The sequence below is a fragment of the Bos mutus genome, chromosome 5 (assembly GCF_027580195.1).
Source record: "Bos mutus isolate GX-2022 chromosome 5, NWIPB_WYAK_1.1, whole genome shotgun sequence".
Lineage (NCBI taxonomy): Eukaryota > Metazoa > Chordata > Mammalia > Artiodactyla > Bovidae > Bos > Bos mutus.
This window is the reverse complement of record NC_091621.1, coordinates 7,616,863-7,633,790: the sequence shown is the minus strand read 5'-3', so window position 1 is coordinate 7,633,790 and position 16,928 is coordinate 7,616,863. Positions and strand designations below refer to the sequence as shown.

The following is a 16,928-nucleotide window of genomic DNA, read 5'->3' as shown; positions in this document are numbered from 1 at the left end:
ACCTTGACAGTTTTGAAGAGTACTAGTCAAGTATTCTGTACCCTGTTCATTAACTGGAATTTGTCTGATGTTTTCCTCATGGTTAGACTGGGGTTATGGGTTTAGGGAAAGAAGATCACAGAGGTGAAGGGCCATTTCATCAAGTCACTCTGTATGGCCCACACCTAAGGAGTGAAGAGTTATATTCTTTTCCTTCTTTGACTCCAGAGTATCTGTTTAAATTATTTGGCATTCTTCTGGCTGGGAGATCTGTCTCTTCACCTATTTATGTATTTAGTCACCAGGTAGAGTCACCCCTAAAGTACTAGGGGTAAAAAATTATTTGGTTCAAAAATATTTCTTCTTGCAATCCAGGGCAAAAGCATTTTTGAAAGTCTATTTTCCTTTGCTCACATTTAAATATAATTTCATTCTTTTTCATTTATGATTTTATATTGGAGTATAATTGCTTTACAAAGTTGTGTTAGTGTCTGCTGTACAACAAAGTGAATCAGCTATAACTAAACATATATCCCCTTCCTCTTAAGCCTCCTTCCCACCAACCACCCCCTACCGCATTCCACCCCTCTAGGTCATGGCAGAGCACTGAGCTGAGCTCCCTGTGCTCTGCAGCAGCTTCCCACTAGCTATCTGTTTTACACATGGTACTGTATATATGTGAGTGCTACTCTCTCAATTCATCCCACTCTCTCCTCCCCCTAGTGTGTCCCATGCTTGTTCTCTACATCGGCGGCTCTATTCCTACCCTGTAAATAGGTTCATCTGTACCATTTTTCTAGATTCCATATATTATTTCATTCTTAACTGAACACTTTATATATATAAACTGAGCCTATAGAGGATATAAAGATGACTCACACAAGGTTCCCTGCCTGAAGAAACAATCCTTGGGATCAATCAGAAATGTATGCATTTCACAAGGTAAATAAGTGCTGTGAAAGTGTTAGTCTATAGTCCACAGTTAAAAAGTGCTTTGGGAACATTGAGAGAATAGTACAGTCATCCTTCTGTATCCGTGGAGGACTGATTCCAGGACCCCATGGGTACCAAAATCCCTGGATGCTCAAGACCCTCATATAAAATGGCAGTACTAGCATAATGAATACAGTCAGTCCTCCCTACCAGTGAGCTGCACATCTGTGGATTCAACCAACCCCAGATAGAAATTTTAGTTGAATCTGAAGGCGGTATGACTTGTAAATATGAAGGCCAACTCAATTACTTCAAGCAAAGTTTGATACAGGAAGAGGGAGTCCAGTGTTGGCTTCCTGGGTGTGCAACCATGATTCTGAATGATCCTAATTATGAAATGGAGAAACCTTAGCTCACAGACAATGAAAGACTTATCTAAGATCACACAGTTGGGTAATGTAAGAGCCTAAGCTGAAAATCAAGTCTTCCAGTTCTAGACTCTATGTTCTTTTTTTTTTTTTTTTTTTTTTTTTTTTTTTTTTTTTTTTTAGATTGGGGGCAGGAGGAGAAGGGGACGACAGAGGATGAGATGGCTGGATGGCATCACTGACTCAATGGACATGAGTCTGAGTGAACTCCGGGAGTTGGTGATGGACAGGAGGCCCGGCGTGCTGCAATTCATGGGTCGCAAAGAGTCGGACACGACTGAGCAACTGGTCTGATCTTATCTGATCTGATTCTTTTAATTGTATATTTCATCCTAATCCACATATTAATATAAATGTACAAATACAGTACACTCAACTTACAAATGAGAAGAAAAGAGTTAACTGATTTCAAACTACTTAAAAGCATCTATGTTCTTTTCACTGCATCCAACCAGAAGATAACACAGAAGTCTGCTATGCCATTATTTAAAACAGAAATGAACAGAGCACTTACCTCAAATAAACGTAATACTCTGGCCAGTGCACCAACTTCTTCTTTGAGTGAGAAGATCAGCGATACAGCATTTTGATCAGAGTTGCCTTCAATATAGCTCATTTCCTATAGGAGTAAATGCACTTGGGTAAAATGCTTTCTTCACAGCTCAACAATTCAGTCCTATGAAACCCCCAAGGAAGAAGTGAGCATGAACTTTCTCTACTAGTTAAGCCTTGGAATACAATGAGCTACATACATGCTATATAGAAGTATATGTGCAAGGGAAAATAAGTAAATCAAGGAAAGTAAAACATTAAATGATGCTCACAGATCATATTTCAATTTTAGAAAACTCTAATTATTCACTGGGGCTTCCCTGGTGGCTGAGATGGTAAACAATCTGCCCTAAATGCAGGAGATCCAGGTTCAACCCCTGGGTTGAGAAGAGTCCCCTGGAGAAGGGAATCACTACCCACTCCAGTATTCTTGCCTGGAGAATTCCACGGACAGAGAAGCCTGACCAGTTACAGTCCATGGGGTCACAGAGTCAGACACAACTGAGTAATTAACACACACACAATTATTCACTGATGTCACCAGTCACTCTAAAGATTGCCTTTCAGTGACACTTACAAGTACGAGGTACAATCAGGGCTCTGAGAGAAATAAATGAATAAGAGGATGCCCCATTCATCAGCAGCCCAAATTTTTACGTAATAGACACATACACAATAAGTAAGGTAAGTAGAAAAAGATCTTAAAGGTGGTATGATGGTTCAATAATTGTCCAGGAAAACACTGAGAAACAGAGGGTAGAAAATACTAAAATTAGAACACACACAGGCTTTTAGCTCCAAAGACATGGGTTGGAATCCTTTCTCTTCCATTGACCTACCAGAGCACTTTGGGACCAACAGCTTAACCTTCTTAATTTCCTCATGTGAGAAATCAGGCTAATGTATAATCATGCCAAGCCCTATCAAAACAGTATTCAGATGATGAAAGAAAGACAGAAAATATTTAAAATATAATATTAATAAAAGCATTCAAAATGATGGAAATATTAAAAATACCCACAAAAGATTTCTTGGCCTTCAGGAAAGAGCTCGCAGGAGCATTAACTTGTTCCCAGATGCTGGGATCTGAGATACCAATTGTTGAAAAGGAGTCACAGAATACATAAGAGCACACAATTAACCCACTGGAAGATAGACATCTTAAAACAGCAAAGAATGTCAAGGATCTAATATTTTCTCCAGCCATGTGACAGCAAATTAAGGTGGGATTAGGGTTGCCACTCCAGAAAGGGTTGGCCAAAATCTTAAAATGTTAAAGTTAAGGATTAAATTAGGTTTTACAATAATACACAAAGTTCCATGTGTGCTTTCAAATAAACATCATATACCTAAAACTGGGAACAAAAACTCCATGCAGAACAATTACTCTCTTATAAGCAAGTCAATGAAATTAGTGGAATGGATGTTGCGTTATCTCAGTGAGAAGACTGTGCTGGGCAGGCTCTTGGTGACTTGGCATCTTAATCTCTGTGTGGCCACTGATGAAATTCTTTTAATTCAGAGAATTCAGATTTTCCCAGAACCTCACCTGAAACAGTGTGGGCGAAGAACCAAAATTATCAGTAAGTGTGATTAGAGGGAGCCTTAGATGAATAGCAAGACCAAACTGTTATATATCTTTGTATGGACCACAGTACTATCTTTCTAAAAAATTTTTTTTGATCTACCATATATTAAAAGCCCTATAAAGTCATGTCTGACTCTTTGTGACCCCATGGATTGTCTGTCCATGGGATTCTCCAGGCAAGAATACTGGAGTGGGTTGCCATGCCCTTCTACAGGGGATCTTCCCAACCCAGAGATTCAACTCCTGTCTCATGTCTCCTGCACTGGCAGGCAGGTTCTTTACCACTAGTACCACCTGGTTAGTATACTGTCCTAAGCATTATAATAAGCACTTGATTTGGATTATCTCATTTAATTTTGATAACAATCTAGAAAATAGGTTTTCTCCAAGTGCCGTTTTTATTGATGACAAGAGGAAGGCTTAGAGAATTTAAATAACTCATCCAGAGCTGCACAGTTAGCAGTGGAGCCCATGTCACTGGATGCCAGCACTCTGTCCATGAATCACAACTTCCTGTGGACTCTACTTTCTGTCTCTGACCCTGCCAGAGACACACAAATCAGTCTCTGATGTCAGTCTTCTGCCTAGGAGAGAACACTAAGCCTTCAGTTCTTCCCAGTTTCCTTGAAATGACGAAACATTTCTATTTCTAGTTCACTTGGCAACATTATCCTCTCCTGTTGGCCTCCAGGAAACAGAACATTTCAACAGAAGTCACCTACGACTAGTGCGATTCAGATGTGAATGTATGGAACTCTGTCAGCCACCACCTCCCCACTTCCACCCAGCCAGCCTGACCTTCTCCAGAAATGGCTCTCAGGGTCAGGCCTTTCTTTGGTTCCCACTGACAACAATCCAGCCCTCAGTGATTGGCAGTGATTGGATGCTCCTAGCAGAATTTAGGGCTTCCCTGATGTCTCAGACAGTAAAGAATCTGCCTGCAATGTGGGAGACCAAGGTTTGATGCCTAGGTTGGGAAGATCCCCTAGAGGAGGGTATGGCAACCCACTCTAGTGTTCTTGCCTGGAGAATCCCCATAGACAGAGGAGCCTGGTGGGCTACAGTCCATGGGGTCAAGGAGTCAGACATGACTTGGCAACCGAACAACAACATAGCCAACAATATACAATACCTCTTTCGAATTTTCAAAAGTCTCGTTGGTGCCTCATCTCCTGAGATTCACCCTCAGGAAACTCCTTTCCAGAAAACTGACTTCCTCCTTCCCCTTTCAACACCTCATTACAGGAAATGCACTGCATCCTACCCTCTTCCCCTTTCAAATCCATTACCCTTCCTCAAAAGCCCCACGGGTAGTACTTCTCTCAGAAAACTTCTGTACTCCTCAGCCAAGGTGAATAATCCCTCCTCAATCTAGGTATTCCGTTTGTCTCCTGATGCCCACATGGGACTTGAGAATAACTGACTCACAGAGATAGGCTTGTCCACAATCTCATTTTGGGGAAACTATGGGCCAAAGAAAGTGACTCACCTGAGAGCACACAGGCAGTGCATGGCAGGTTAAGAACTCAGGCTCCTACTATGGAGAACAGTATGGAGGTCCTTCATAAAACTAAAAACAGAATTGCCATATGATCCAGCAATCCCACTCCTAGACATATATCTGGACAAAACTATATTTCAAAAAAATACATGCACCTCAATATTCATAGCACCACTATTCACAATAGCTAAGACCTGGAAACAATCGATATGTCCATCTGACAGATGAATGGATAAAGTTGTAGTACATATATATATACCAGCATATATATATATATACTGGGAGAAATATCAATAACCTGAATATGCAGATGACACCACCACCCTTATTATTTTGAAATGAGGAAACAGACTCAGCAAGATTAAGTGGCTTGTCCAAGGACACTCAGCTAATGAGCGGCAGAGCCTGTAAAGTGAACCTAAGTCCAATAACTCCAAAATCCTTAATCTAAATCCCAGTGACCCAACTGGAACAATAGCTCCCCTTTTCAAAGCTTGAGGGACCTGAACTGAAAGGAAGCTTATGGAATTTTGTGAAATGATGTGATCTTGGGTGGATTCTGATTCCAGTACTGTTCTGTGGACCAGCATGGGATCTTGGACAAATCTTTTCCAGAATGTGTTTAAACTGGCTCATAACCTGTAATTATTTGCTTCAAATAGATATGTGAGTTGACTTAAAAACACATGTACACTCAGGATGCATAAAGGTACAGAAAATTAGTTTAAAAACTAGAAAAGGAGAAAGAAAGCAGAGAGAAAAAAAATCTTTACTAGCAACCAAGAAGAAAAGAATTTTGATCACTGAGAATTGTACAACTGCCCTCATCTCACATGCCAGCAAAGTAGTACTCAAAATTCTCCAAGTTACGCTTCAACAGTACGCGAATCATGAACTTCCAGATGTTCAAGCTGGACTTACAAAAGGCAGAGGAACCAGAGATCAAATTGCCAACATCCGTTGGATCATCAAAAAAGCAAGAGAGTTCCAGAAAAAAATCTACTCTTGCTTTATTGACTATGCCAAAGTGTTTGACTGTGTGGATCACAAAAAACTGTGGAAAATTCTTCAAGAGATGGGAATACCAGATCACCTGACCTGCCTCCTGAGAAATGTGTTTGCAGGTCAGGAAGCAACAGTTAGAACTGGACAATGAACAACAGACTGGTTCCATATCGGGAAAGGAGTACATCAAGCCTATATTTTGTTACCCCGCTTATTTAACTTATATGCAGAGTACATCATGAGAAACGCTAGGCTGGATGAAGCACAAGCTGGAATCAAGATTGCTGGGAGAAATATCAATAACCTCAGATATGCAGATGACACCACCCTTACATCAGAAAGAGAAGAAGAACTAAAGAACCTCTTAATGAAAAAAGTTGGCTTAAAACTCAACATTCAGAAAATTAAGATCATGGCATCCGGTCCCATCACTTCATGGAAAACAGATGGGGAAGCAATGGAAACAGTGACAGACTTTATTATTTTGGCTCCAAAATCACTACAGATGGTGACTGAAGCCATGAAATTAAAAGACGCTTGCTCCTTGGAAGAAAAGCTATGACCAACCTAGACAGCATATTAAAAAGCAGAGACATTACTTTGCCAACAAAAGTCCATCTAGTCAAAGCTATGGTTTTTCCAGTAGTCATATATGGATGTGAGAGTTGGAATATAAAGACTATATTCTGCTGAGTGCCGAAGAATTGATGCTTTTGAACTGTGGTGTTGGAAAAGACTCTTGAGAGTCCTTTGGACTGCAAGGAGATCCAACCAGTCTACCCTAAAGGAAATTAGTCCTGAATATTCACTGGAAGGACTGATGCTGAAACTCCAATACTTTGGATACCTGATGTGAAGAAGTGACCCTGATGATGGGGAAAGATTGACGGCAGGAGGAGAAGGGGACAACAGAGGATGAGATGGTTGGATGGCATCATCAACTAGATAGACATGAGTTTGAGTTGGTGATGGACAGGGAAGCCTGGCGTGCTACAGTCCATGGTAGCACGTGTCAAAGAGTTGGACACGACTGAGTGACTGAACTAAACAGAGAAATACACTTAACAACAGAAATAAGTTCTTTTTGCTTTTGTCTAACAAATACATTCTATTGTTAATATATTTGGAAAAAAAGCAGTTTTCATAACTACAAGCAATTAATCTACAGCAAAGATATTCCAGGGGTACTCACAGCTGACCTTAGTGCTTTTGGGGGTCATGGGCAGAGGTGTGTTTTCACATGTGTGATTATACAAACACACATCTACAGTGTAAGACACCCAGAAACAAGAGCAGAAATCCTGCTGTGGACACACTAAGCCGGTATATTGCAGAATTTATCTACAGGAGGAAGCAGTGTGGTTGCAGAGCACAGGGTATTGGAGTCAGACCTGGGTTTGAACACTGATTCTGTGCCATTTAGAGCTATGATTTCTGAGTTTCCTTCATCTTTTAATCCGTCGCCCCATTCTATTTTTCTTCACAGCACTTATCCTCCACATGAAATTATAAGTTCATTTGGTTAAATGTTACAGTCTTGTCTCCTCCAAAAGAATTGAAGTTTCACCAGGGCAGACCTTATACCAGCTAGCTGTGCCTAGCTTAGAGTAGGTGCTCAATAAGTCTTTGTTGAGTTGAGTGAACGAACGAGCCGGACATCTCTTGCAGGATTGTTGTGCTTGCATGTGTAGATCAGCCTTCTATCTGGACTACACCTAGGGCATTCTGCTTATCTGGGTTAGAGCTTCAGGAAGGTATAAATGTGTCTTTTTGTAGACTGTCAGAGCTGGAGTCCTAGAGACTCAAAGGTGTTAGTAGCTCAGTCCTGTTCGACTCTTTGCGACCCCATGGACTGTAATCCACCAGGCTCCTCTGCCCACAGAATTCTCCAGGCAAGAATATGGAGTGGGTAGCCATTCCCTTCTCCAGGGGATCTTCCCGACCCTGGGGTCAAACCTGGGTCTCCCACATGGCAGGCAGATTCTTTACCATCTGAGTCACCAAGGGAAGCCCTCCTAGAGACTATTTTCTACCCACCTCCCCCACCTCCTAGCCCCCTCCCCCTGTTTTACAGATCCCAAACTGAGCCTCTTCACCCAGTTAGGGGACTTCTTGATGATACACAACATCAGCAAACTAAACACAGAGTCCACGTCACCTGATCCTGGGCCCATCACCTTTCCACTAAGAAGTTCCACCAGCCACTGGGCTTGACTCAGTGTGTGTTCCTCCTGCCAGTATTCTGACACATTTTGTTGAACAAACAAATCATTTCTGGCTAGATACCCCTGGCACTTCTCCTATATTCCAGAAAGTGTGCTAAGAGCTTTAAAGATATTATTTCACTTGATTCTCATACTAACTCTAGGATATGGGTATTTTTATTCCAACCTTTCAAATGAATAGACTTGCGGCTCTGCAAAGTTAAATAGCTTGCTTTCAACACACAGGTGTTACAGGGCACTCTCTAAACCTTCCTCTTTACACACCACCTGCCCCCCACCCCCCGCCATCATTGATAGTGACAATTTGTGATTCTTAGGCTTCTAAGTGCTCTGTAAATGAAGTTTTCAGTTCCCATGGCTCTCTAACCAGATTGTTGCCCCTAACCTCCTGCCATGCTTGCGGGGATCCCACAGCCAGCAGCACAGAAGCTAAATAACGCCACAGCTGGGGTCTGTTCTGGGATCTGACACCCATGGCGTCCCTCTTCAACATGAAGTTCTGTCTCCCAAGTCCTACATACCATTTCCAAAGGAAGTCTTTCTCTTGGGATTAAAAACAACAAAAAAAAAAGTCCACTTTTCCGCACTCTCTAGTTATACTAAAACATCAATCATCCTCTGTCCTCCAGCCCCCCGGTCTTTAAATCGTTCTTAATAATCCTACAGATGACAAATCCCCATAGACCCACCTTATCTCCCAGGGGTGGGCTTTAAGTCTGAACCCTAAATTCTGGGAATGTGGCCAGTCAATTAAAGAACATACTCTGCAGTTGTTCACCTCAAGGGACAGGAAACACTTTCTAGAGAATAGAATGCACCCTGGTCGTTATTCTTGCCACATTTAAGGTTCTCCTACATTCCAAGTTCAAGGCTGACTCTCGAATATTTTCCTCTGTGTTTAATTTTCTCCTTCCCCAGGTGGGAGTAAGTCTGGGACATGGCGTTTTCTCCCAAAGGTGAAAAAAAGGATACAATTTCTTACAATTTTGCCATTTTGATTCCTGGCTGAGAACACGTGTAAACATCACAGAAGAGTAAATCCGGGTGGACCCCAACTCCCATTCCAGATTGTTAAGGACCAATGTACAGAAGAAAAAGAAGGCGACAGAGACTTATGTAAAGACACACAGAGAGTCCATCCGTGGCAGCTCTGAAAGCCGATCCCCAACTCCTGCAGCTCATTCCCTGAATGAGCTCTCTCCTTGGGAATGTCCTCTCCTTGGGAATGTCCTCTCCTTGGGAAACGTGTTGAGCACATGTGTCATCTGTCAACTTCCTAAACGTTTCCATCCTCCTCAAATGAACTCTCAATGTCCTGGTGAGTTGATGGGAGTTTGAAACACCAACACTGCTCTGACCTCTTTCCACGGCGGGAGGGGTGCAAACTCCCCTCCCTGCGAAGCTAAGGGCCCCCCACCACCCCACCCCAGGCTCACCTGTCCAAAGTCGCTGAGTTTCCCGCCCAAGGCTCGGCTCTCCAGGACCAGAGCTGACATACTGGCCTTCTCTACAGTTACCGGCCGTCAGCCGCAGGGAGATTTGCAAACAGCGCAAACAACACGTGGTGCTGAGGTTTTTAACCTGGCTTTAGGGAGGAGCGCCTCCAAGATGTCTCCTGACGCGTACCCGCCGCAGGAACGCCCCGCGATGGGCGTTGTGCTGACGCTGCAGGGCTCTGGGTCGGGACCTGGGCCACCCAGAGGGGAGGGGCAGGGGGAGCGGCCCGGGAGGGTGTGGCGGGCGCGGAGAGGCCGAACTTGGCTGTCCTCCTGGGATGTTGGAAGGCCAGCGAGGGAGGCAGGACCACCTGTGCCCTGGCGATTAGACAGGTTGGGCATTTCCAGGACTCTCCAAAGCCTGGGCACAGATTCTCTGCCACTGGAGTAAATCTGTGGCTGCCTGATGAAATTATAAGAAGCAGAGTCAGTATCTTAGTTGATGTTTGGGGAGGGGTTCCTTTCTATTAACCACCAAAGAAACGACTTTTGGGGTCTGACTTCAGAAAACTAAATAGATGACGTTGTGAATACTGGGCACTGTTGCTAAGGAGCAAAGGTGAGAGCACGACCTGGGTTGAAATGCAGCCAGTGTGTCACTGAGCTGTTTACATCTCTGCTGGGAGGGAGCACGCAGAAGAGGATGGTAGCGCCGCCTTACCAGGACGTTTTAGTAAGACTGTGGGTAAGAGAAAACACGAGGTGACACCTTTAACATTAAGTAGAGTTTTTGCCCTCTGAGCCACTCCCCCTCCACCCTCCACCCTCACAGGTGGCCCTAGTGGTAAAGAACCCGCCTCCCAATGCAGAAGGCATAAGAGACGAGGGTTCGATCCCTGGGTTAGGAAGATCCCCTGGAGGAGGGCATGGCAACCCACTTCACTATTCTTGTATCCTCTGTCCATGGGATAGGAGAATTCCTGGAGAATCCCATGGGCAGAGGAGCCTGGTGGGCTAGGAGCCGCAAGGTTACAGAATCCAAAAGGAGTTAGTACTCACGCAGAGTTCTTGCAGTATAGTTCAACACTCAGTAACTGGGGGATACTGCTTAAAAGTATACCATAGCAGATGCTTACTGCGGACCTTTCTTATGTGCCAGGTGGTGATGGAGATGCAGGGGGGACCCTGCCTCCCCCACCATGCTTCCACCATTCTGGAAGACAGACAGCAAACATATAAGTAAGTTTAGGCAGAGTTAAGCCTTCTGAAGAAAATAAAATAGGGGGATGGGCTAATCTGCAGGAAGATGTCATTCACCTCCACTTTTTCAGTTCTGACACTGAGACGAGACATTCATTCCCAGCAGGCAAAACAACACTGCAAAGACAGAAGTTCAGAAAAGATGTGAAAACAAATCAAGATTGTCAAGGCCTTGAGTCTCTGCCTAATATTTAGCCAGGAGAGTGTAATGGGCTAAGGGAAAACAAGTCAACAAGCCAATAAGAGAGGCTGCTAGAAATCCACCCATTCCCCTCCCATAATTCTTTGAAGGAATGACCAGGCACCTGCCAAAAAATTAAAAAAAAAAAAATCTCAGATTTGGGATTCAAAACAAACAGATTGACTCCTGATTCCACCTCTAACTTTGGCCAAGTCCTTGCCTCAGTTTGTCTTTAAAATAGGGTTTTAACAGGGAGCCCAGCTCAGTGCTCTGTGATGACCAGGAGGGTGATATGAAGGTGGGGTGGGAGGGAGGCTCAAGAGGCAAGGGGTATATATGTGTTTATGGCTGATTCGTGTTGTTGTACTGCAGAAACCAACACAACTTTGTGAAGCAATTATCCTCCAATTAAAAATAAATAAATAATAAATTTAAGAGGCAAAAAAATAAAATAAAATGGGGCGGGTTGTTAAGGATTCTTGGAGCCTCTATTACCTGTCTGGCTTTCTACTGGTTGCTGTGAATACAGACGGAAGTATAATTTATGTCCAAAAGGAGTCTTTGGGTGTGTGATTAATATTCCCTGTGGTCAGATGGAGAATCAATGTTGTTGAACATAGACGAGCAAGACCTTGACTTCCACCCTCGGGAGAATCCATATCCTGTATCGGACTCCAGTGCTTTCCTAGTGTGATAGACATGAGGTTCAGCCCCTAGGTCTAGAAGATCCCGCGGAGCAGGAAATGACAACCTGCTCCAGTATACTTGCCTGGAAAATGCTATGGACAGAGAAGCCTGGTGGGCTACAGTCCATGGGACCGCAAAGAGTAGGATATGACTGAGTGACTAAGCTTGCACATACACACAGACGTGAGATGAAGAGTTTTCCTCCACCCCAAGATTGCCTTGCAAACATCACTTCATCCCTTGATGTTGCTGCCATACTAAGGAGAGCAATGAATGTGACAACCCTGTTATGTTGCTATTTAAGAGGCATGCAATGAATGAAAGCAAGCAATAACAGCTTCTTACTTAAATAAGTGCACACTGTATAGTAGACACTGCCAAGCATTCCCCATGCGTGGTTTCATTTTTCCCCTCCAAAACCTTGACCTATGAATCCCCACTTTATAAATAAAGAAACTGAGACACAGAAAGTTTAAATAAGTAGTTCAAAGCCAAACTACATTTCACCCAGTTCCAAGGCACTGGCTCTTACATACTCTTCCTTCCCTTCTAAAATTAAGAACAGCAATGATTTTTAGGACAACAAAATAATAGCACTTCTTTTTTCTTTTCTCATCTACTAAAAATAAAATTCTTAATTTCCTCTCTTATAATAATGACCCAGATCTGTGTTGGGAGAAGAGCACAATTAGTTGTCTGCTGCTTTAGGGAAAAACATTTAGTAGCTTCTTTTCAAAATTGTTTTGGCTTAAAGGGGAAATTTATCCATGCAATAAGATTAAAACTCACTTACCATGAGATTGCTGATGACATGAATTTTGTACTGTTTTTTTTTTTTAACTATCATTTAAATTGGGATGGAATACAATGTGTTGCTATTGTGAACAAGGGTGGTGGTGAGCCCTAAGAAAATTAGTGTAAAAGGAACAGCCAAGAATTCAGCCTGTGTGGAGAGGGCGTGGAGAAAGGGGAACCCTCTTACACTGTTGGTGGGAATGCAAACTAGTACAGCCACTATGGAGAACAGTGTGGAGAATCCTTAAAAAACTGGGAATAGAACTGCCATACAACCCAGCAATCCCAATGCTGGGCATACACACTGAGGAAACCAGAATTGAAAGAGTCACGTGTACCCCAGTGTTCATCGCAGCACTATTTACAATAGCCAGGACATGGAAGCAACCTAGATGTCTATCAGCAGACGAATGGATAAGAAAGCTGTGGTACATACACACAATGGAATATTACTCAGCTGTTAAAAAGAATGCATTTGAATCAGTACTAATGAGGTGGATGAAACTGGAGCCTATTATACAGAGTGAACTAAGTCAGAAAGAAAAACACTAATATGCAAGACAGTAAAAGAGACACAGATGTAAAGAATAGACTTTTGGACTCTGTGGGAGAAGGCAAGGGTGGGATGATTTGAGACAATAGCATTGAAATACGTGTATTACATATATGAAATAGACGACCAGTCCAAGTTTTATGCATGAAACAGGGCACTCAAAGCCAGTGCACTGGGACAACCCTGAGGGATGGGGGTGGGAGGTGTGAGGGGGGTTCAGGATGGGGGACGCATGTACACCCGTGGCTGATTCATGTCAACGTATGGCAAAAACCACTACAATGTTGTAAAGTAATTAGACTCCAATTAAAATAAATAAATTCTTTTTTTTTTTTTTTACAAAAAGAGAGAGAATTCAGCCTGTCCACCACTGAGATTTGCTGACCGACCAGGAAGAGGTAGGCACCATGTCGCAAGATGTGCAGTTGTATACCTGGTAAACTTAGAGTTGACCTTCACTTGGAAGTTGAAGATTTCCCAATCACTGCAGGTTATCAAAAACTTGTCATTTAACCTCACAGGTAGAGAGTTGAGTTAATCATAATCTCTGAGTTCATGGCAAGTAATCAAAACCTCCAAGGCCTGTCTCTTGTTTTATTTATTCATTCTCTTTTATCTTCATGCCACATTCCCATTCCTTTCCCCTAGATACGACATCCTTAACATGTTTTAATATTTAGTCGTGGATTTATTAGCTACAAGGAAATATTGGTGTGTGTACGTATTTTTCATGAATATGAGTGATGTCATAATATAGATTTGTTGTTGTTGTTGTTTAGTCATTAAGCCATGTCCAACTCTTTTGTGACCCAGTGGACTGTAGCCCACCAGGCTCCTCTGTCCCTGGGATTCTCCAGGCAAGAATACTGGAGAAGGCTGCCATTTCCCACTCCAGGGGATCTTACTGACCCAAGGTTTGAACCTGTGTCTCCTGCCTTGGCAGGCAGATTCCTTAACACTGAGCCATCTGGGAAGCCCCAGTATAAATTTACTATAGCATATCCATGTATATAGATTTTCTATAGATTTTCTGGTTTCTAACTTTTTTCTTTCTACATTCTTGGAACATGGTCATGCTACTGAATGTAGTAACTCTTTGCTCCTTTAACTAGTGTAGTATATTTCACACTGTGTAACTACCATATTTGATTTTTCCATTCCCCAGTGATGAATCCTAGGCTGTCTCTAACTTTACACCACCCTCAACAGTAATACTGTGGTAAATATCCTCATCCTTGTCTTCTCACATCCTGTGTGAGAATTTTTTCTGGGATAGAAGGATGAGGTCCTGAATCGTAGGAAACACGCATCCTTAATTTCACAAAGTAATGCCAGATTGCCCCCTTTGAATGGCTTGTATGAGTCCACATTCCCACCAGCACAGCAAACGGGTTCCTGTTGCTAGGTATCCTCAATATGGTCTTTTCCAAATGTCTGATTCCTTGCCAGTATGTTCAATATGAAAAGTTATGTTCCCCAGGGGCTCAGCTGGTAAAGAACTGCCGGTCAATGCAGGAGACTCAGGTTTGAACCCTGGGTCAGGAAGACCTCCTGGAGAAGGGAATGGCAACCCTCACCAGTATTCTTGTCTGAAAAATTCCATGGACAGAGGAGCCTGGCAGGTACAGTCCGTGGAGTTGCAAAGGGTCAGACACAACTACACATGCACACACACGTCTAATGAGTGGGTTTGAGCATCTATGTACTTAAGAACTACACTCTGAATGCTGCTAAGTCGCTTCAGTCGTGTCCGACTCTGTGCAACCCCATAGACGGCAGCCTACCAGGCTCCTCTGTCCCTGGGATTCTCCAGGCAAGAACACTGGAGTGGGTTGCCATTTCCTTCTCCAATGCATGCATGCTAAGTTGCTTCAGTCGTGTCTGACTCTGTGCGACCCCATAGATGGCAGCCCACCAGGCTCCGCTCTGAATAGTTCTTTATCAAACACTTTGCCTATTTTTATATTAGGATTCCTGGCTTTTGCATTTAATTGCAGGAATAATTTGTGTAGTCTCGATATTAGGCCTTGTGCCTTTCTCAGATCACTAAAGATATCATCTTGTCACCAATCACTCTCAGTTAACTGTCAACTGGTGTCTTTCCTTGAGAAAAGTTATAATTTACATATAATAAAAAATTGATCTTAAAAATGTTGTGGCTTGTGCTATTGGGATCTTTTTAAAGAAGTCCTTCCTTATTCCTATGTTGCTATGACACTGTTTCTTCTGTCATCCTGAGTTTTCTCTTTCACATTCAGATCTTTAATCTTTCTGGATCTCTTGTATATGAGATACAGTAATGACCCAGCTTTTTTTTTTTTTTCTCTCTCCAAATCACAAGTCAGCTTTTCTATAACAAGTGCAAAAAATTTCCCCCAATTTTTATGTCAGAATGTTCTGAGTCAAGATGAAATTGCCGTTTGTACCTGAGTCTTTCTCTAAAGCTTAATTTTATTCCATTGGTGTATTGCATTATGTCTCTTCTTGTGTGTCAGTATCATACTACATTTATTATTACAATATGATCTGGTAATATATCTTAATATTTGGTTGTCAGGTCCCCTTTCTTGCTTGTATGTTTTCAAAAGTTTATTTGGGTATCAGTACACACTTACTCTTCCATATTTCATCTGAAACATTGATTAGTTTGACCCTGAATGTGTGGGATAATCTGTGGACACTTGTATTAAACAGGAGCAGTCAAGAGTAGACATACATGCTAGATCCAAATTTATGAACGCAGCCAAAGTTTCTCCATCAATAATATACTTGATGTAGGTTTTTGATGTTATGACAAGCATTGGATTTACAAAATCTCTCTGCCTTTGTGTGCTGAGGCTTGTTTTTATTATAAAGCATTGAATTTAGCAAATGCTTTTTCTCTATCTACCAAGAAAATGATGTGATGTATTTCCTTTCATCTATTAATATAATGAATCACATTGGTAGATTTTGTAGGTGTTAAACTCTTCTTATATGCCAGGATAAACCTTTGATTATAATATATTAATTTTTATTACACTAGTAGATATGGTTAGCTTATGTTTTACATAAGATTTTCCCATCTCTTTTTAGTAGTGAAATGAAACTGAAATTTTATTACTTGTACCATCATCTTATTTTGAAATCAAGATTATAGTAATCCTGCACAAGGAGTTGTACAACTTACCCATTTTTATAATTTCTGGAATAACCTATAGAAGATAGAAAGTATTTGTTTCTTGAAGATTTGGTAGGACCTCTTGTAAATATGTTGGACCGAAATTTTGGAAAGCAGGAAAAGTAATATAGTCCAATTTATTTTACTTTTATTGGCATATTTATATTTTATGTTTCTTCTCAGTTTGTATTTTTTTTTTCAGAAATTAATTCATTCTGTCAAGGTCTCAACAAAACTAACATATTACTGTTTATAACATTCTTTTCTTATTTTGGGGGGTTTTTCCTGTGGTCATGTATGGATGTGAGAGTTGGACTGTGAAGAAAGCTAAGGGCTGAAGAATTGATGCTTTTGAACTGTGATGTTGGAGAAGACTCTTGAGAGTCCCTTGGACTGCAAGGAGATCCAAGCAGTCCATTCTGAAGGAGATCAGCCCTGGGATTTCTTTGGAAGGAATGATGCTAAAGCTGAAACTCCAGTACTTTGGCCACCTCATGCGAAGAGTTGACTCATTGGAAAAGACTCTGATGCTGGGAGGGATTGGGGGCAGGAGGAGAAGGGGACGACAGAGGATGAGATGGCTGGATGGCATCACTGACTCGATGGATATGAGTTTGAGTGAACCCTGGGAGTTGGTGATGGACA

The 16,928-nt window shown here is 42.1% G+C and overlaps 1 protein-coding gene across 1 annotated transcript in view; it reads right to left on the bottom strand.

The window, feature by feature from the left end:
- The window catches only part of PAH (phenylalanine hydroxylase), a 90,406-nt gene extending 80,586 nt beyond the window's left edge, over positions 1–9,820 (bottom strand). The window contains exons 1-2 of the mRNA XM_005898615.3: positions 9,648–9,820; positions 1,855–1,959 (exon numbers count right to left, since the gene is read on the bottom strand). Coding sequence (XP_005898677.1) covers positions 1,855–1,959; positions 9,648–9,707 — 165 coding nt within the window. The 5' untranslated portion in view covers positions 9,708–9,820. The remainder of the gene's footprint in view (positions 1–1,854; positions 1,960–9,647) is intronic.
- Between the last annotated feature and the right edge of the window lie 7,108 nt (positions 9,821–16,928).